Here is a 22,194-nt window from a genome sequence, read left to right as displayed (position 1 = left end):
CTTCCTTTTTTGTCAATTCTAAACCAGAAAGTCCCCTTAATGGAAGATGTTAATTTTTATAAATTTTTTTTTCAAATGTACAAAGTTGTAACTCATAAATTTATATTTTTAGGTCCTTCTTGGTAAAAAAGAAATAAAGTTACCAAAATTTGAAAATTATAACGATGTGGACGATATTGTTTTATTGTTGAAGGAAGTTGATAAAATTGCTCGTTGTGATGAAAGTGAAAAGTTAATTTATCTGAAATAGTTTTTCTCGTAACTAATATTATATTCTATTTGCAATATTAATTAAAATTATCTTTACAGAACTGATAAATGTTTAGGATGCATTTTACGAAAAGATGTAAGCATTCCTGGTCGTAAGAGTATTTTTTGTGAAGCATGTTCCAAACATCGGAAGCAGTTACAAAAAAGAAAAGAAGCAGTGCATACTGAAAAGAAGACTACTACACATTCCTTGCGAAAAAAGTTTAAAAATGTCAATAAGAAAGTAAAAAGATTGGTTAAAAACGGAAGAATATATTTAAAAGTATGTATGCAGACAATGGCTCTACGAATGCATATCATTGAGGATAAAAAGTAGAAAAGCGTATAAGCACATCCGTAAACACCAAATTTTAGTTGTGCATTCCACATCCACTTTAGGAAGAAACATGAAGCAAATCAAAAGCACGTATGGCTTTCAAGAAAGCGTTTTCAGCGCTTTAAAATTAAAAACGGAGAAAATGGATTCAAAACATCGACATGGTATGTTTAAACATTTATCCAATTTTAATTAAAAAGTTGAATATTTTTTATGATGCATTCCTTATTGCAGGTGCCAGTTTATTGGATCAGATGAAGTTATCGACATCTTTAACATTCAACAAAATGAACCTACAGTTTGAAGGCTTTACAAACCTAGGTGAACACCCACCTGAGCATCAAAAATCAGAGCTAGGCGACCATGCTTTGATTTTTATATTTCAGTCCTTTATGACTGGCGAAATTCAAACTTTGGGTTGCTTTCTTTCTAAAGAAAGCGCAACAAGTACAGTTTTGCATAAACTGTTGATTGAATGTATCTTGTTAGCTGAGAACGCTGGTTTACGCATCGATTTGATTACATCCGATGGTGCTTCGTGGAATCATGCGATGTGGAAAATTTTTGGAGTCTCAGAGAGTATGGTCAGTATTGTGCACATTGCGGACGTAAACCGAAGATTGTGCTTTATTTCAGACTTCCCTCATTTAGTAAAATGTCTGAGAAACTTTTTTATCAAGCTCCTGCTAAATCAATAAGAGTTCAGCGTATTTTGGTTAGTGTGTTGCTTTCTGAAGCAAGCCTGTGTGTTATCGCATTAGGGTTTTTCATTCAAATTCTTCGCTCGTTGTCGTTCAGCGGTGTCTCTCACCAAGGTTTCTATCAAATGTCTTTGCGCATGATTGATAGTTTTCAGGAGTCACGTGTTTAGCGACCCTTTCCTAATTTCTGTAGGTTCGCACTGGAAGGAGACGACAAGGAGAACTGATTAGGATAATCGTATGAAAATAAAAGAGACGAATGAATTCGAATGCGTGTGCACCGGTTTCCAGGAAGAATGCATCGTTCGTTCAACCAGAGAATTTGCGATAAGTGATCGAAACAGACGCGTTTCTGATCGCTCCTGATTTTGAGATAGAGTGTGCGTGAGGCGAATAGCGCGAGTTAATTATTATTTCTTTTTGTTAAAATTAGTTAATAATATTTATTTGGAAAAGTGTATATTAGTTCCAGCAATTGAATAAATTAGTTTTATTATTTTCAAATAATTTATTTATTCTTATTTGGTGAACGAGCCGTTTCCCGCCAAGCCGTTTGGAGTGAAGCGTCGTTGGTTTGTAAGTACATTGCAGTTTTGGTTCTAAGTCGAAGGTCGTTGCACCGCGACGAGATCTTCTCAGCGGGATTCCCCTTTTATGAGGTTTTTAGTCTTTTTAAAGAGTTATTGTTCGTATTTGTGAATCAGAGTAATAGAAATAATTTAGGGGAAACGGTGCAAGTCCGTTTGTTAATTTAAATAAATAGATCAATTTCCCCTTTACAAATTATAAATAAATTCTTAGTTTTATTTTTATACATATTTTATACCATTTCGTATTATTAAATACTTGTTCTAAAATGTTTTCAGACACCTGATGGTCTGGTTGCTTTGAACGTATGGTACACAATTTTAGATGTTGAAGACACTTTATCTTCTGCCATCAAGGTTAATTGTAAATTAACGCAAGACCATTTACAGACAAAATTTTATCACAAAATGAATGTGGCTTTAGCGTTTCAGGTGAAATAAAGTTTTCTATTTTTTCATTGCAATTAAAGACGTCTGTTTTATATTGGTATTTTGTTTTAACTTTTGCAGTTTTTCGAAATTGCTGATGTTTTGGAAGTTTCCCAAAACAAGCATCCACAATTAGAAGATTGTGAACCAACAAAAAATTTTTGCCGAAAAGTGAAAGGTCTGCTTGATGTAATGAATAGCAAGAGTGCTTCAGGAGGAATGGCACCTATCAATGGCGCATATAATGTAAATTAAAATATTTAATATCTTATCATTTTTCTTTTTCTGTATTTTATTACTTATTGTATTGTATTTGTCTATAGGCTGTCGAAAATTTTCTGGTATATTTAGAAAATTGGAGAGATGGTGCAATAGAGAAAGGATACTAAAAGATTTTAACTCATCATATTTTCAAAATCAATTTTTTATTTATTGGTCGAGTTAAACAAAATGGAGAAAATTATTAAAAAAAATTGATACTTTTAGAAATGAATCTGTATGATCTCTGAAGAACAAAATGAAAAGAATTATATTAAAATATTTATTACTTTTCTTAAAATATGAGTGAAAAGTGGAGAAGATGCGAAACAATGGCACTTTTTTAGCAATTAGAAAATATTTAAAAAAGTATTGAAAAATTCTTAAAAGTGCAAGAAGATTTATTGATTCATGTTTAAAATTAGTTGATTAATTATTCTTTAATGATAAAACTAGTAAAAATATAAAAATAATAGATAAAATATGTTTTTAAAGTAGATCCGCCAAATAACCTAATTTTGACGTTTTTATCACTTAATTACGAGAAGGTGTAATTATTGAATTAAATAAAAACTCACCGAATATAGAGTATTTTTGATGAACTTTCAGGATTTCTTATCACTTTTTTAATTTTTCCTTTAAATATACAAGAAATATTGAGTTGAAAATACGCGATTTCTGAATTGTTGCGTACTTTACAACTTAATAACTCCGTTAAAGAAGAATAAAGAAATTTAGCATTTTCACAACTTCTAAATCACAACGAAATCTATACACTCAAAAATTTTCGTTTTGGTCCTGGGACTAATTTAAAAATATAAAGGTTTAAAAATTGCAAACTTTTTCGGGTTATAACTATTTATTTTTTTAAAATTAAAGTTGGTTTCTTGTTGTTAATCACGTTCCGATCATAGTGTTTAAATTAAAAGCCAACTTTAATTTTAAGAAAATAAATACCGTCAACAGGGGTAATTATGAAACAAAAAAACGCGATTTTTTGAGTTTCTTCTTCACTAAAAATCTAAAGTGTACAAAAAAATTTGATTAGCTATTCAAATATATTGTAAACATTCTTCTAAAGATTTCCTTCAAGTTCCATTTACAAAAAAAATTTTTTTGACGGACTTATTTAAAAATAAATATTGCTCCATAATTGCCTCGCATTTGGGGCAATTATAGAACAAATTATTATAATTAATTATAAAAGCAAGTATTACAAATTTTCTTTGCCTGTATATTAAGAAAACTTTATTTAGTACTGCAGAGTAAAATAATAATAGATAATAATAGTAAACTAAACGCGAATTTAATTCAAAGAAATTAGTAGATTTTTACACTTTTGTGAAATAACCTTTCCACTTTTTCGATGTTTAATAATTATTTTCTCGTTGCCAATGACAATAAAAATAAAAACATCTGAGTATCTTTGTAGGCAATATATTAAACTATTATTTACAACAAGAACCAAATTAAAATAATTCACCACAAAAATTTTACATAAAAAAGAATTACGCGTTCCATATTTACCTCTGATGTTCCATAATTACCCCTGTTGACGGTGGTTTTAACCTGAAAAAATGTACAATTTTTAAACCTTTATATTTTTTAAATTAATCCCGGGACCAAAACGAATATTTTTGAGTGTATAGATTTCGTTGTTATTTAGAAGTTGTGAAAGTGACAAATTTTTTTATTTTTCTTTAACAGAGTTATTAAGTTGTAAAGTATGCTACAATTCAGAAATCGCGTACTTTCAACTCAATATTTCTTGTATATTTAAAGGAAAAATTAAAAAAGTGATAAATCGTGAAAGTTCATAAAAAATACTCTATATTGGGTGAGTTTTTATTTAATTCATTTCAATTCCACCTTCTCGTAATTAATTGATAAAAACGTCAAAATTAGCGGTCACTTGCGTAGGCAGAGGGTTAATAAATATCTCCTATATTAAAAATATTAGAGATGTGCAAAAAGCTCGAAGCTGGAGGCTCGATCGAGCTTTTTCGAGCTTTTCATTTTTCGAGCCGAGCCAAGCCGAGCCTAATCAGTTCCAGCTCGAGCAGAGTTCGAGCCGAGCTGTGCAAAAAGCTCGAATTTTTTCAAGTACTCGAGTGCATTGGAGTACTCGAATTTTTTCGAGCTCTTAAGTAAATTCGAGTTCTAGAGAAAAATTATATAATTTTCGCATATATTATAATTAGCAAATTGAAATACACTTTGAAATTGAAGATTTATTGACTTTAATTCGCATAAATTTGAAATTTTCTACTTATTAATAGTTTTTTTTGTCATTTAAAAGCTCGAATCTATTCGAGTACTCGAATCCATTCGAGTGCTCGATTTTACTCGAGTACTCGAATTTACCCGAGTACTTGATTTTTTCGAGTACTCGATGTCACTCGAAAATTTCGAGTACTCGATACATCGAGCCGGCTTGAGCTCGGCTTTGCTCGAAAAAATTTCGGCTCGACTCGGCTCGGAAATTCAAGCTTTTTGCACATCTCTAAAAAATATTGAATATTATTAAACAGGTCAGAGGAATGACGCGAAATTAGAGGACGAAATTAAATTCCTTTCTGTCAAAAATTTATAAGTCCGATTTTTTTTATTTTCATAGAAATGTTCTGCAAGCTTACAGCTTGCAGAATATATTGATTAAAAAATAATGAAAATTAAAATGTAATCCTTCTACATTTTTTGTATGGGTCAAAAATAATTTGAGAATTTCAGATTTTTTATTGCTATATTGTTATTTTTAAACATAATATTTAGTTTTAAGTTTTATTAAGTATTTCATAACCCACTCTTGGATATAAACACAAAATAAAAGGGAAAATTATTTTATTTATTTAATATTTTGATGTTTACTTTTATCATGTATTATTGGGTTAAGATGGCCACAGACCTGGAAAACCTGGAATTGTCATGGAATTTTTTTCGAGTCATGGAAAACCTGGAATTGTCAGGGAATTTTATAAAATCTCGTACTTAAGAATTAATTCCCTCTATTTGAATTATAACAATTTCAAATTTTCCAGTTGACATTACAACTTTTCGGTTTAAAATTTAGCGCTTAAAGTGCGTTTCTAAATCTCCGTTTCCATTGGTCCAATTTTTTCCTTTGGTAACGGTAGAAGCGTATTTGTTACAGAAATATATATAACAATTAAATTTCACTTTTACATTATTCATAACCTCTCTATCATACATTGCGTTGTTATGCTTTTCTTGCTCTTCTGCTATACGTGCTATACTATAGTTCTATATATACTTGCGCAGTAAACCATTTTTGGTTACCGCACCAACTACCTAAATATAGAATATTCCTTCATTGCCCTCACTTCCTACGTCACCCCCACTCCTTGAGTTATTCCTCCTGTCTCTACATGCGTAAAGACTAAAGTACATATTGTAAATCGAGCTTGAGTACAGATGATTATGAAAACGTCGGTTTTACCAATACTGATAAAGTGTAATAATATGCTAATAAAGCGAAAATGCAGTCATTTGACGGTTGACAAATTTTAATGAGAGTAAATGTGCAGTATTTTTTTCGTTCTGTGAATCTACAAAATAGGTAAGTGCATCATAAGAAACTTAATATGTATATCTATACTATTGACTTGCAATCAAGTTTTGAGGTGCATGAAAATGTGTAATGCATGATTGCGATTTTTAAGATTATGAAACGAATTTAGGATGTCTAACGATGTGGAATTTCTAACAAACCAACAAAAATGAAAAAATATAAATCAAAACACTTAAAAATAATAAGACATGTATGTGCGTAATTACTATAAAATCAGAATAGCGTATTTTGTGCAATATGAAGTCAATTCAAAATGAATCGTATATTAGGCTCATTTTGAAGCACTCCTACTGAAAATGAACCTGATATGCGACTTATTTCTAGTTCGGTTTTTTTCTGTGAAAGTATATTTGACTTTTACTTCATTAAACATCCTTAATATAACAATGCCATATAACATTTCTATAATTTGTACAATTGTATCAGTAGACTACCATGCCTTCTACAAAGAAGACATCTTTTCAAGACAACTGGCTGACTAACCCTCTCTATGAAAAATGTATCAAGCGAGTTCCTGACAATATTCATGCAGCTCATTGTACTATTTGCTACACTAATTTTGGTCTTAGTAATATGGGAAAAGGAGCACTAGACAGTCACATATCAGGTAAAAAGCATAAAAAGGCGGTGCTAGACATTAATAGCAGCTTGAACATTAGCATGTTTGGCGTTCCTGAAGAATCGAGAATAACAACTGATGAAAATCAGGTATTAATTATATTTTTTTATTTTTCTCTTTTGACTTATTTTTTATCTTTTTTTTGAGGCGTGAGATTAAATATTAACAATAAAAAGTTTACCTTGAAAACCAACTTAAAATAAATAAAATAAAATAATCTTAAAATAAAATTTATTTTTAAAACATACACTACCGTCGGGAAATATCGGTACGACTGCAGGCGCACGGCCCAAAAACATACCAAACTTTAAATCACGATTTTTTTTGTAAATACAAATGTCAGAAAATTTTTATAATTTATACAAAGTTTGCAGCAATCGGCAAATTTGACAAAAAAATTTTAAAAATAAAATTTTTTTGGAAATTTTTCAACTCTTGCACATTTTTTAAAAATTGTAGAAAAAATTTTTAACTTGAATGGGTGTAATCATTCAAGTCTCATTTTTAATTTAAGACCAAAAAAGTTGAAAAATTTAAATCGGTTATCGAGATATCATTATAAACGGCAGAGTATTTTCAGCCGAAAAACGTTCAATATCGACTAATTCAATGCATTTGTCAAAAAACATGCTCGGACGTTTATAATGATATCTCTCGAACTGAATAAGATTTTTCAACTTTTTTGGTCTTAAATTAAAGATGAGACTTGAATGATTACACATATTCAAGTTTCAAATTTTTCTACAATTTTTAAAAAATGTGCAGGTGTTGAAAAAATTTCCAAAAAAATTTACTACCTTTCGAATGGTATATTTGTTAATTTTCTGACATTTGTATTTACAAAAAATCGTGATTTAAATATTGGTATGTTTTTAAGCCGTTACTGATATTCACGAGAGTGAAAGAAGAACTGCAGATCAGTCAAGATCTGGAAGGGACAATATCGAGAGAGCTTCACCTGCTAAGAAATCGCATGGTCTGTCACAGTTTTTGATAAAACAAGACGTTATCAAAGCCGAAATTGTGTGGGCAATGGCAATAGTTATGTTGCATATGCCTATGTCAACTGCTGGAAAATGCACAGAACTGTTTTGTTCATTGTTCCCTAACAACCCACAAGCTGCTGGAATGCAATTAGGTCGAACAAAACTATCTTACGTGATTAACCATGGTCTTTCTCCATACTTCTTGGATAACCTTCTAGTCAAAGCCCGTGCGAGTGATGCAATCATCATCTATTTTGATGAAAGCTTCAACAAAAGTTTGAAAAGTACCCAAATGGATTTTGCAATTGGATATTGGGATGAGGATACAGACCAAACTTGTATTAGATATTATCGTTCATTGTTTCTCGGTCACTGTACCGCTGCTGATATTCTAAAGGCTTTTTTGTCTGCACTCGTACCATTCATGCTTAAAAAGCTCTTGAATCTTTGATGGTCCAAGGGTAAATCTAAAATTCATTAAATACTTGGAAAACGAATTGATTTCTAACAAATCCCCGGAATTGCCCCAGTTTTTATTTATGGGCACTTGCGGTTTGCACACCAATAACAATGCGTTCAAGGAAGGTGCCAAGGCTACACAGTGGAAACTTGCCGAATTTCTCAGAGCAATATACTGTTTGTTCAAGGATTCTTCTGCTAGACGACAAGATTACACGGGATTTTCAGGATCTGATGAGTTTGCATTAAAATTTTGTTCTGTTAGATGGCTGTGCAACAAAGAAACTGCTGAAAGAGCAATTAAAATCCTTCCTCATCCAAAAAGCTATGTAGATGGAATTTGCAAAAACAAAAAGGAAAAAAGTATGAAATGTGGGAGCTATCAGATCATAAAAAATTCTCTAGAGGACAACTTACTTGCTACTCAACTCGCTTTTTTCGGATTCGTAGCTGGAATTCTGGAACCGTTTTTAAAGGAGTTTCAAACAGAAAAACCAATGGCTCCATTGCTTTTTTCATCGATTGAGGAAATAATTATAGATTTAATGAAAATTTTTATTAAAAAAGAAGTTCTCGACAAAGCAACGAATGTTTCCAAGATAGTATCTCAGTTGTCAAGAAAATTTGAAAGTGGCTGCAAATATTCAATTTCAAGATAGTTTTTCGGTGAATGCAGAACTTAAAAAGGCGAAAACGGCATCACAGAAAGAAATATTATTTTTTTAAAACGATAGTATAAAATTTCTGAAAACTATGTGTACGAAATTGTTAGACAAATCACCTCTTAAATACGCTTTGTGCAAAGGAATATCGTGTTTCGATCCTTTTGTGATTGTGAATCATTCTTCTTCTACAATAAGTAGACGATTAGATACAACACTTTCTTGTTTTTCAGAAAAAAATTGGTTAAGTTCGAAAGAATGTGATAAAATTAAAAGAGATTTTGTATCTCTGGTTGCTAAGCGTTGCGTAAAGAAGGAATGCAATAATTACAAACGATCAGATCGCCTTGACACTTTCTGGATCACGATTTTAAATTCCAACAATTGTTCACCTGATCTGAAAAAATGTATAAAACTAGTCCTTTTAATAAGCCACGGAAATGCGTTTGTCGAAAGAGGTTTTAGCGTGAATAGACAAATGGAAGTTGAAAATCAAAACAAAAATTCGCTGGTTACTCGTCGACAAGTTTACGATGGTGTTGTAGCGGAGGGCGGTATACAAAAAGTTAACATTTCGCAGAAAATGATAGACAGAGTGCTTTCTTCTCGAAGAGAATATGCTGCTGCACTTGAGAAGGAAAAATGTTGCATGTGCTGCACGTGAAAAGAGCTTCGAAAAAAAGCAATTGAATGAAAAATTAATAGAGCTTCAGGAACAAAAAAGAAAACTCGCGCTTGAATACAAAAACCAAAATAATTCAATCGATGATAACATACTAACTCTATCGTTGCAATTAAAGTAAACGAATTTAAATTATTTTAAGAATAATCAATAAGAAATGTATATTTATTGATGTTTCATTTTAAACGCTTTATTACTTTTTAATAATTGAATATTCAGTATTAACTCTATCATAATAATTAGAGTTTATTTTTGTTACAAAGTTGAACTTTCTCATGAAAGTCTACAAGCTATAATAATTTATCAGATCTGACCAGACTTAAGAAAAATTAATAGCTTTTGTATTTATGTACTATAGTTTTAAGACATAACTTTAAAAAAATGTTGGCTTTTAAAAGCATTTTATAAATCAAAATATTTTGTACTTAGATGTTTAGAATCCTCGTTTGTTAATTGTAAAAAATTCTAAACAGAATAAAAATTTTGAGTAACTTTAATTTTCTCTATTTTTTTGGTTTATTTTAAAATAAAGAATTAATTTTTAATATTTACAAAATTAATGAATTATTTAACTGGTAATTTAATTGTATTTTTCGTCCAAACTAGCTAAAACTTGATTAAAACAGTTTTACATTTGGGTCTGGAATTTTTTAAAAAAGGGTCTGGAAAACCTGGAAAAGTCATGGAAAAAAAGGGCATTCTGAAAATTTACATGCTGATAGGAAAAAACCTCAGCTTTCGTTTGCAATAATTTATTTTCAAAAAAACGGACCGATTTTTGGGAAATTGAAAATTAAACATAAATTATCAAAAATTAGGGTAAATTTTTAAAATATTAAAAAATAAAATACACCATTGGAAAGAGGACGAAAAAACCTTTCAGAAACATATTCTAAAAAATTTTTCCCATTACAAGTATGTTCAGAAAAAATTCACAAAGTAGCCGATGTTGACAAAATTGGTCAAATTTACCCCCCTCTACCCCCTCCAATTTTTCGAAAAAATCAAAAATATTTATTGGGTCACATTTCTACTTGATAGAACAACAAATTCCTCGAGTTTCAATTTTTTTCAAGAAGTTGAAATTTCAACTTAGGACATTTCACGTAAAATGCCTCATATACAAGTTTACGGAAAATGAGTAAAATTTATGAATTTTAATAATTTCTAAAAACTACAATATTAACCATGCACCTGAATTCAATTATTTTCTACAATTTTCAACTAAACTTCAGCTCTGAATCAATTATTTTAAATAATTTTCCAAAAGTTCTTCTAGAATAATTCAATTATTTAAATATAAAACTCGATTTTTTATAATGTAACTGTTCATGTTTTTTTCTTAAGTCATTAAGTCGAAAATAATTGAATATTTTAAAATTAAAAACATAATTAAATAATTAAAAAATTATGATAAAACACATCTAAGAATAAGTTTTTAAAATATTATTGTAATATAATTTTTCGAAAATAATTGAATTTCTTAAAAAGATTGAGCTCCTGGGGTAATAACTCGATCTGCGCTTGAACTGAAAAATTCAAGCCAGTCAAGCCGTCAAAAAATGATAAAAAATAAAAGTAGAAATTTTTAATTTTAAAACATACTACCATATAGAGTATAAAAATGCGCAATTTTTTTGTAATTAAAATTTTTTTGTATGACTTTCATTTTTAATAATAACACAAGTTTACAAATTATTAACTTTTTTTTGTCGATCGAATAAAACATTTTTTTTCGAATAGTAGGTGTTTTTTGAGTAAGAAAATCGTAGTTTTAATTTTTTTCTCTCGTGCAGTTTTTCTGTAGCTTTAAATTTTACATTTTCGAGGTGCGACGTCACTTAAACTTACCTGTAGGAAAATTAGCTTGTCAAAATATAATAAATGAGGTATCATTGGAAAGGTTATTAAATTACCTTTCGATCAATAGCTCACAGAATAAAATTCAACAAAAATTGAGAGAGTTACTGTCGATTAAAGATCAAATTTCATGACAATTTTGATGATTTTTAGACATTTGAGTAACTTCTACTTTTTTTTTCTACATCAAACAGGAAAAAATGTTTAGGTTTTAATTTTTTTATTGATAGACTATATGATTAAAAAAATTTTGAGCCCTTGTGGACCTCGATTGGATTAAAAATGACAATTCTACACTAAATTTAGTGAACGAAACTACTTTCTTCATTTTTAGTATCCCCTTAAACATTTGCAGCAAAAATTCAAGTAATAAAATTTAGTTAAGCGCTAAAGTTACTAAAATCACTAATCAAGGGTTTCTGAAGTCGTAGATTTCGAATGCAATGTTAGTTTTAGAAATTTCAAAATGGCGGATCCAATATGGCGGACAAGTTTTTAAAAATCGATGAAAGTCGTCTTAAGTTCGTTACTCGGGGGTTTTCGGGGTCGCTGATCACGAATCCGATGTCAGATTTTAAAAATTAAAAATGGGGGATCCAATAGGTGCGCATTCGATGGATTTATAAAAACCTTGTTCACCATTATGAATCCATCATTTTCAATTTTTGAAATCTGACACCGGATTCGTAATCAGCGACCCCGAAAACTCCCGAGTAACAAATTTAAGACGATTTTCATCGATTTTTAAAAAGTTGTCCGCCATATTGGATCCGCCATTTTGAAATTTGTAAAACTAACATTGCATTCGAAATCTACGACTTCAGAAACCCTTGATTAGTGATTTTAGTAACTTTAGCGCTTAACTAAATTTTATTACTTGAATTTTTGCTGCAAGTGTTTAAGGGATACTAAAAATGAAGAAAGTAGTTTCGTTCACTAAATTTAGTGTAGAATTGTCATTTTTAATCCAATCGAGGTCCACAAGGGCTCAAAATTTTTGTAATCATATAGTCTATCAATAAAAAAATTAAAACCTGAACATTCTTGCCTGTTTGATGTAGAAAGAAATAGTATAAGTTACTCAAATGTCTAAAAATCATTAAAATTGGCATGAAATTTGATTTTTAATCGACTGTAACTTTCTCAATTTTCATTGAATTTTATTCTGTGACCTATGGATCGAAAGGTAATTTAATAACCTTTCCAATGATACCTCATTTATTATATTTATTACAAAATGTTTTGTTCGATTGACAATTTCACTGTAAACCAGTGTAATGGACAAAAACACAATTTCTTTTATTCTTCAATTTCATTGAATTTCAAAATATAAATCGACTTTTCTCAAACAAATCTTTATGAAATTAATTAAAAATTAATATATACTTACGTATGAGGGTCTACCAAAGACGATAAAATGATTAAAACATTAAAAAAAACTAATTGTAAAATTATTTGTTAATGTAAATAAAGACCTGTCGGTAAATACGTTTTCTCAACTTTGAAGAGAAAAAGTATGCGATGAACTTTCGAGTTAACAAAACTTCCAGTGAGATATTTGTTTATTCATATGTAAAGAAGTTTTTGGAAATTTTTATTTAAATCGGATGAAAAATAAAGAAGGTACATAATGTTTAAAAAAATATGCGTCGCGCGGCGTTTTGACATTTTGACGCGAAGAGGAGGAAACTATTACTATTTTCTGTTGATTTATTTAAAAATAAGTTTATTATTAATATATCTTACTTTTTAAAATATATTTATATTTATACAATAGCTTTCATTTAAGTTAATTATTTATGCAATGTAACAGTAAATATATTTATAAAATAAATATTTAAATTTCTCATCAGTCAGTATTCAGGCCTATTAGAAAACTTTTATCCACTCTTAAATTTTTTTATTAGATTTGTGGAAACAGTAAGATATTTTTATAAAACTTCTCATATAGGGTAAGTGCGTCAATTGCTGCGGATGCTTTAATTGCTGCGCGTTCGTGAACTATGTAATTATTTAACACTTAAGAAAATATTAATGTTTAAAAAACGTTGAAAAAAATATTTTGAACAATACTTGATACAATTGTCTATAAAGATATACATTTTTATCGATTTTTGCTTTTTTTCAAGGACAGCTACTTGGCTTCACTGTCGAGTTTTGTATTAAATTTTCAAAAAATAACTTTCCGTTCGGTGTAGAGACTGGACATCTTTAATTTTTTTGTGTGATATTCCAATGGGAAGTGAACGTGGTATTTCAAATAACACAGGTTTACAAATTAAAAACTTTTTTTGCCAATCGAACAAAACATTTTTTTTCGAATAGTAGGTGTTTTTTGAGTAAGAAAATCATAGTTTTAATTTTTTTCCCTCGTGCAGTTTTTCTGTAGCTTCAAATTTTGCATTTTCGAGGTGCGACGCAACTTAAACTTACCTGTAGGAAAATTAGCTTGTCAAAATATAATAAATGAGGTATCATTGGAAAGGTTATTAAATTACCTTTCGATCCATAGGTCACAGAATAAATTTCAACAAAAATTGAGAAAGTTACAATCGATTAAAGATGAAATTTCATGACAATTTTGATGATTTTTAGACATTTGAGTAACTTCTACTATTTTTTTCTACATCAAACAGGAAAGAATGTTCAGGTTTTAATTTTTTTATTGATAGACTATATCATTACACAAATTTTGAGCCCTTGTGGACCTCGATTGGATTAAAAATGACAATTCTACACTAAATTTAGTGAACAAAGCTACATTCTTCATTTTTAGTATCCCTTAAACATTTGCAGCAAAAATTGAAGTAATAAAATTTAGTTAAGCCCTAAAATTACTGAAATCACTAATCAAGGATTTCTGAAATCGTAGATTTCGAATCCAATGTTAGTTTTCTAAATTTCAAAATGGCGGATCCAATATGGCGGACAAGTTTTTGAAAATCGATGAAATTCGTCTCAATTTCGTTACTCGGGGGTTTTTGGGGTCGCTGAATACGAATCCGATGTCAGATTTCAAAAATTAAAAATGGCGGATCCAATAGGTGCGAATTCGATGGATTTTAAAAAACTCGTTCACCATTATGAATCCATCATTTTCAATTTTCGAAATCTGACATCGCATTCGTAATCAGCGACCCCGAAAACCCCGGAGTAACGAATTTAAGACGAATTTAATCGATTTTTAAAAACTTGTCAGCCATATTGGATCCGCCATTTTGAAATTTAGAAAACTAACATTGGATTCGAAATCTACGATTTCAGAAATCCTTGATTAGTGATTTCAGTAATTTTAGGGCTTAACTAAATTTTATTACTTCAATTTTTGCTGCAAATGTTTAAGGGATACTAAAAATGAAGAATGTAGTTTCGTTCGCTAAATTTAGTGTAGAATTGTCATTTTTAATCCAATCGAGGTCCATAAGGGCTCAAAATTTGTGTAATGATATAGTCTATCAATAAAAAAATTAAAACCTGAACATTCTTTCCTGTTTGATGTAGAAAAAAATAGTAGAAGTTACTCAAATGTCTAAAAATCATCAAAATTGTCATAAAAATTTCATCTTTAATCGACTGTAACTTTCTTAATTTTTGTTGAATTTTATTCTGTGACCTATGGATCGAAAGGTAATTTAATAACCTTTCCAATGATACCTCATTTATTATATTTTGACAAGCTAATTTTCCTACAGGTAAGTTTAAGTGGCGTCGCACCTCAAAAATGCAAAATTTGAAGCTACAGAAAAACTGCACGAGGGAAAAAAATTAAAACTATGATTTTCTTACTCAAAAAACACCTACTATTCGAAAAAAAATTGTTTTGTTCGATTGACAATTTCACTGTAAACCAGTGTAATTTATCAAAATCAACTTCGGTCGTCACATTACATCGAATAGAGCCTTCACAATAATTTTTAAACATTTCAATGCTTCAATTTGGGTAATAAATGATTCTAACTGCTTCGCTTATTTTCAATTCTTTTGGAATATTTACTTCCTTGGGAAGAAAGATTTCAAAATAGTGTATCGAAATTTCTGAATCCTGTATTATAGTAAACGGTGGATTTCTCGCTTCTCGAATAATTTTAAAATAATCATCAGTTGTTTCGATTTTCTTCTTTTTTTGTCCGTACATACCAAAATTTCGATCACACGAGCAATACGAGTGACCGCGAACGAGATAGACGTGCTGAATCTTAACTTGCAACTTTTTAGACAGCGATGATAAAAAAGAAAGCATCATAAATTTTTATTTTGTCCGGGGCAACTGTCTGAAAATAAATAAATTTTATTATAACAATTTAGATCAAATTCTCAAAGGATGGCATCTAAAATAAAATTAGAAATAGCATTTCTCCCCTTTTTTAAACTCCCTTCTAAGAAGCAATACATATAGCTTCTTTTATCGCTGCTAAGAATATTTACATTGAAAATATGAAGCCATATCAATCTCTTATAAAATTGATCAGTGTCGGAAGGGACAAATTTTGCCCGAAATCAAATTCTACGCATAAGACATCAGTTTCAGAAAGCAGAATTTTTTTTAAAAGTTTATAATCGTCAACAGTTTTTTTGTGCTAAGTAAAATCATCGCTATAGTTTCTTTAGAATCGCGAGGATTTGAGAAAGAAAAATTTTAATTATAATTAAAATACTTCGAATACGTTGACTCTGTAATCAATGGCGCATTGCCCATTTTTTTCTGTATAATACTCAACAAATAATGAATATATAACTTTGTGAGTGTTAATTCCGAGTTCTCGAAATGCAAAAGGCTTGAATTTTCTAAATTATGATGCGATTGGTCGTGAGGAATTGTTCGTGAATACATTTTTTCAAATCATTAGTTAATCGAATCACATGATTATTATGCTTTCCCATGTTGTTGTCAAGGGATTCATTGTTAAGAAGTTTTTTTTTAATTACAGTGAACATTTCTATTTTTTATTTTTAATAAAGTGCACACAAATTTTTGACAAACAGTTTTACGATTAGTGACAGAATGAAAACAATATTCCCATAAGACGTTAGTTTTATCCTGTAATAATTGACTTTCACTAGTATTAGGCTTACGTGTTATTAATCTACTGAGCAATACATTCTGGGTTTTATAATCACCAGTATTTTTCTAAAATGAGTTGGAAAAAGTCTCTTGTTCAGCATATTTTTTGCTAGTTTTTTTACATTGCGTTTACACGAAATTTCATTTTTTGGTCCTTTTCTAGAAGCACCTTGCACACTGTTCTACTTCTGACATTATTTAAATTTTTCATTATAACTTTACTATTAATTTTCAATTTTAAAACGCATGGAATATTGAAAAACTTAACGGCAGGAATAAAGTAAACTGTATTTTCTTCAAAAAAATACTAGGACCTGCTTTGTTTACATTAATGCACAGTATATAGTGCATCAAAACAATCTTAACCTTGGATTGAGTTAAAAGTTAGAAAAAAGATTTAAAAAACGTAAAAAGCTACCTATCAAATATAAATGTATAGAATTGTTTTTATTTTAAATATATTACATGAATAAACTTATTTTTAAATAAATGTCAGAACGCCGCGCGACGCATATTTTTTTAAACATTATGTATCTTCTTTATTTTTCATCCGATTTAAATAAAAATTTCCAAAAAACTTCTTCACATATGAATAAACAAATATCTCACTGGAAGTTTTGTTAACTCGAAAGTTCATCGCATACTTTTTCTCTACAAAGTTGAGAAAACGTATTTACCGACAGGTCTTTATTTACATCAACAAATAATTTTACAATTAGTTTTTTTTAATGTTTTAATCATTTTATCGTCTTTGGTAGCCCCTTATACGTATGTATATATAAATTTTTAATTAATTTCATGCAGATTTGTTTGAGAAAAGTCGATTTATATTTTGAAATTCAATGAAATTGAAGAATAAAAAAAATTGTGTTTTTGTTCATTATTACACGGAAAAATGTTTTTATATGAAGTGAAGTTAATTGTTGGATAAATTTTTTTAAAGGTATAGCATGTGCACCTTACATTTTTCCGTGTATTAAAAATGAAAGTCCTACAAAAAAATTTCTAAAACAAAAAAGTTGCGCATTTTTATGCTCTATATGGTAGTATGTTTTAAAATTAAAAATTTCAACTTTTATTTTTTTCATTTTTTGACGGCTTGACTGGCTTGAATTTTTCAGTTAAAGCGCAGATCGAGTTATTACCCGCGGGAGCTCAATTCTTTTAAGAAATTCAATTGATTTCGAAAAATTATATTACAATAATATTTTTAAAAACTTATTCTTAGATGTGTTTTATCATAATTTTTTAATTATTTAATTATGTTTTTTATTTTAAAATATTCAATTATTTTCGACTTAATGACTTAAGAAAAAAACATGAACAGTTACATTATAAAAAATCGAGTTTTATATTTAAATAATTGAATTATTCTAGAAGAACTTTCGGAAAATTATTTAAAATAATTGATTTAGAGCTGAAGTTTAGTTGAAAATTGTAGAAAATAATTGAATTCAGGTGCATGGTTAATATTGTAGTTTTTAGAAATTATTAAAATTCATAAATTTTACTCATTTTCCGTAAACTTGTATATTTTCTTTTAAAAAGAATTTTGTTTAAGGAAAATAGTTTTAATGTCAGTAAATTGTCAGGAAAATTGATAAACTGAAACTTGTGACCACCCTGTTATTAGGGGACGTCCGGAGAAAATGTTCATAGTTTTTTATCTAATGTTTTATTGATAATTAAACACTGAACACTTCGACGCCTCCCGTTCATATGTTTATTGAAAAGCTATTGTAATATAGTTACTGCACTGAATCCAATCTTCAATTAATATCGTTTGATTGTAACTTTCGCCTCAACCTACAAATAGATCTCCATCTCTGGTGTCAATTTGATCAATTATTTTGTTCTCAGACATTTTTAATTTGTTTTTCTTTAATATTTCTTAAGTATCTTGCATTAACATAAAAAATTTTAAATAAAAGTCATTAATGCCCATCTCAACATTCTATTACATTTACTTACGAATTTCTATAATTGTAAAGTTATTTGCAAACATCAATAACTTCATTTTTAACCATAGAAGGAGTACGTTAATTTACTCACCCTCTAAGGAGTAACACTCTTTAAACTTGTTTTATAAGGTTTATATTTGACGTAAAAAAAATTTATTATAATGAATTGATTGGTTTTTTAGTAAGGAATACAATAATATTATTCATATTTTGATAAATTAAAAAACTTTTGAAAAAAACCATAAAAACCCAAAAAAAACACTAAAAAATTGCAAAATTGACTTTTTTTACAAAAAACGTTGTAGTTTCTTAAAAATTTGACTAATTTAAAAACTATTTTAGGTTTTTAAAGTTGAATAGATACACTTTTAGGGGAAAAAATTAGTTTTTGTATTACTTCCAAAAAACATAATTATTTGAACATCTGAAGTGAAAGAAATTAAAGACAATTGACGAATAGTGAAAATCAAAAAATGAACTATAAAATGGACTTAAACAATTAATATTTACTAAAAATGGTGTTATAAATTTAAAATTTTACAAACTTAATATATCTGAATATATTAACATTAAAATTAATAACTTATGAAATGATTCTGTAAATTAATATTTAATCAAAGTTTTAATTCACAATTCTTAATACCTCTAATATATGTTAAAATATTATTAACAATATAGAATTTATAATTAAAATTTGACTGTCATATACTACATTTTTCTGTATTAGAATTTAATTTCTGACTGTAGAGAGAGCACAGAAATTTTTAATAAATCTTAACTCAAATTTCATAAGTTGTTACAAATACAGAATGTCTATTTTTCATAAAAATAGAATTTTTGTATAAAAATGTTTTTTTTTATAAAATACAACTTTTTCATGCATAACCTATAAATTTATACTTTAACAGATAATTTTAACTGATTAAAAACGATTTTTTAAAAAAATTTGAATTTACTTATCTTGACAATTTTTCTAACGTTAGGGAGTAACTGGGGTGTCCAGACACCCCAGACGTATTTTTACAAGAGATAGAGCTCTTCCTAGAGCAAAACTTTTGGCGGCACATACAGCTGTCAAAAGATAGAGGTTCAAACTAAATTATCAACGAGTTTTGAGCGTAAAAAAATTATTGATTAAGCCATGGGAATACTTTGAATTTTGCTTGGGGTGTCCAGACACCCCAGTTACTCCTTCCAGGGTTAAATAAGTATTTAATTATTATTTTTCCATAGGAATTAAAATTCTTCAAAACATTCAAATTCAAACATTTTTTAAATTCAACAACTTATAAGAATATTATGATAAAACATGAAGATATTAATCACTCCGAGTCTTCTTCATATCTTCATGTTTTATAAAATTTTAGATTTCCATAAAATTATTTTAAAAAAAATTAAATTATTTACGAAAATTATAATAAAATTCTTCACAGGGTTTTAATTATTTTTAATACAATTTTAAATAAATTTCTCGAAAAATGAAATTATCTTCAAACATTTTTTTCAAGAATTAAATTACATTTTACAAATAATGAAATTTTTCGCTGAAATTAAAAAATTTGCAAAATTTACTATTTTAATAAAAGTTTTCAAAAGAATTTAGTTATTTAAATAAAATGTAATAAAATTCTTTGCAGGAATTCAATTATTTATACAAGTAATAAAATTTTTCACATGAATTTAATTATTTTAAAAAAAATTTGATTAAATTCGTTATAAGAATTACATTATTTTTATAAATTATAAAATTTTTCTGAGGATTTCAATTATTTTTAATACAATTTAAAATAAAATTCTAGAAAAATGGAATTATTTTCTTAAATTTTGTTGCAAGAATTTAATTACATTTTACGAATATAATAAAATTCTTCGTTGTAATTCAAATATTTTCAAAATCTACTATTTTAATAAAAGTTCTCAAAAGAATTCAATTATTTAAAAAAAAATTTGATAAAACTTGTTGAAAGAATTCAATTACTTTCATAAATTAATAAAATTCTTCACAGGATTTCCATTATTTTTCATACAATTTTAAGTAAATTCTTCGAAAAATGTAATTCTTTTCAAAAATTTTTTTCAAAAATTTTATTAAAATTCTTCGAAAGAATTCAATTATCAATTATTTTTAAAAAATCATGCTATAATGCTTTTAATATATTCTTAAGTATTCATTTTTAAATCAATTTTTATTAAAAAATTCTACGAGAGTTCAATTATTTAAATACAAAAATAAATAATTTACTGAATAAATAAATGTTTCTCCAAATTGAATTATCATAAAGAATTTTATTAACATAATTGAATTTTTTCGAAGAATTTTATTATTTTTAAAGATAATTGAATTTTGATGAGAATTTTTTTAATTTTTGTTCATAATTGAATTTTTGCGAAGAATTTTATTACTTTTGTAAATAATTGAATTTCTGCAATCGCTTGATCATTTTTACAGAGCAACTTTTTTAATTTTATTAATGTTTTGAAGTTATTTCTATTGAATTTGAGGTTATAAAAAAACATTCAGTTTATTTTGATTTTGAATATTCTATGGAAGTTTTAAATATATTTTAAAATATTTATTTTAGTTCAATAACGAAAAACTATGTTTATTAACAGATTCTTTAAATATTTAAATTTAAACAGTAAATAACTGATAACTCTTTCTCAAAACAAGATTATTTGTACTTACCGGTTAAACGACTTTCTAAAAATGTGCGGCGAGATAGATGTATCCATTTAATATGGTTAGTAAGTAGAAAAATATGTCTCTTGTTCATTATTGACATTTAAGTAGATGCAGATTATATATTAACTTTTTTGTAAGCTGTCCATCAATTTATCTTATTTTATTTTAACCATTTTTTAAAGTCTGAATTTCTTCTAAAATTCTTCTTTAAACTTTTATGACTTTTATATACACATCTTTTAGGTTGAGTCCACAATAGACAAATTATCTTGAACAATGTGCATAGCCTCTGTAGAGCTCCACTGTGACGTCACGCGTAGTGTCTTCTTTGGTAATTTAGTAAATTTAAAGAAATACAAAAGTCGCCATAATTCACTAGCATAGGTAATTTCGTTTTAAGTAATTTATTAGACTTAAATCACTAAATATTAAAATTAATAATTAAATAAATAACAAATTAGATAAATAAGATTAAATTAATATTAATAATTCGATTGGTGCAGTCCCATAACACCGTTTTGCGTTGCGTTTTGTAACTAAGCCATGAGTGCAAATATAGCGAACATATATTTCCATCTCTCTCACACTCGTGGCCTAGTTACAAATCGCAACGCAAAACGGTTCAATGGAACAACCAAAGTTAAACCAAAAATTGTCAGATTATTCGTAATCTCGCGCCTTTTATATTTCGCTCTCAAATCCCAGGCGGCACACGATAACTAAAAGGCATCAAAATGTTAACATCTACTCAAAAAGATAACTAGAAGTTATCAGAAAGAGAAGTGTGCCCGCTGGGATATTTAATTTGTGAGGGTGAAGTCCCATGACAGCGTTTTGCGTTGCGTCGTAATGGGAGAGAAAAAGACGCAAATATACGTTTGCTGCATTCTCTCTCATTACAACGCAACGCAAAACACTGCCATAAGACTGCGGCCTGAACTTATTATTTTTACTTTATAAAAACTCAATAATTAATTAAATTATAGTGTTTGTTTACAATTTAAATTCAGGTTTTGAATTTTCAAGTAGAATTTTCTCTTAATTGACTTGGACTGTTTATATTTTTGTCA

General features: G+C 28.2%; 3 protein-coding genes across 5 annotated transcripts in view; 2 read left to right on the top strand and 1 right to left on the bottom strand.

Moving 5' to 3' along the window:
• The window catches only part of LOC122508990 (valine--tRNA ligase-like), a 41,631-nt gene extending 20,242 nt beyond the window's left edge, over positions 1-21,389 (bottom strand). The window contains exons 1-2 of one of the 2 annotated variants that reach the window (XM_043622710.1): positions 21,128-21,389; positions 4,089-4,130 (exon numbers count right to left, since the gene is read on the bottom strand). Coding sequence is in view for 1 of the 2 variants with exons in the window: in XM_043622702.1 (XP_043478637.1) it covers positions 21,128-21,224 (97 nt within the window). In the remaining variant the exon portion in view is untranslated. The remainder of the gene's footprint in view (positions 1-4,088; positions 4,131-21,127) is intronic. The other variant, XM_043622702.1, reaches the window with a different exon arrangement.
• On the top strand, positions 174-2,816 carry LOC122509002. Its single transcript, XM_043622724.1, has 5 exons — positions 174-750; positions 821-1,170; positions 2,154-2,306; positions 2,385-2,549; positions 2,627-2,816. The coding sequence occupies exons 1-5, from the start codon at positions 657-659 to the stop codon at positions 2,690-2,692; spliced, it is 828 nt and encodes a 275-aa protein (XP_043478659.1). The 5' UTR covers positions 174-656; the 3' UTR covers positions 2,693-2,816.
• LOC122509007 lies at positions 5,929-7,763 on the top strand. Of its 2 annotated transcripts, none has more exons than XM_043622746.1 (3): positions 5,929-6,138; positions 6,577-6,858; positions 7,647-7,763. In XM_043622746.1, exons 2-3 carry the CDS (start codon positions 6,586-6,588, stop codon positions 7,761-7,763), a joined length of 390 nt encoding a protein of 129 aa, XP_043478681.1. In that variant the 5' UTR covers positions 5,929-6,138; positions 6,577-6,585. The 2 variants fall into 2 exon arrangements, with proteins under 2 accessions (XP_043478681.1, XP_043478672.1); XM_043622737.1 differs by having other exon boundaries at positions 5,941-6,138; positions 6,580-6,858.
• Positions 21,390-22,194: the final 805 nt, after the last annotated feature.

This window comes from Leptopilina heterotoma, unplaced genomic scaffold, assembly GCF_015476425.1.
Source record: "Leptopilina heterotoma isolate Lh14 unplaced genomic scaffold, ASM1547642v1 Lhet_115, whole genome shotgun sequence".
NCBI classification, from domain to species: Eukaryota; Metazoa; Arthropoda; class Insecta; order Hymenoptera; family Figitidae; genus Leptopilina; species Leptopilina heterotoma.
The sequence above is the reverse complement of the archived record's forward strand: the minus strand, read 5'-3'. Positions and strand labels throughout refer to the sequence as shown.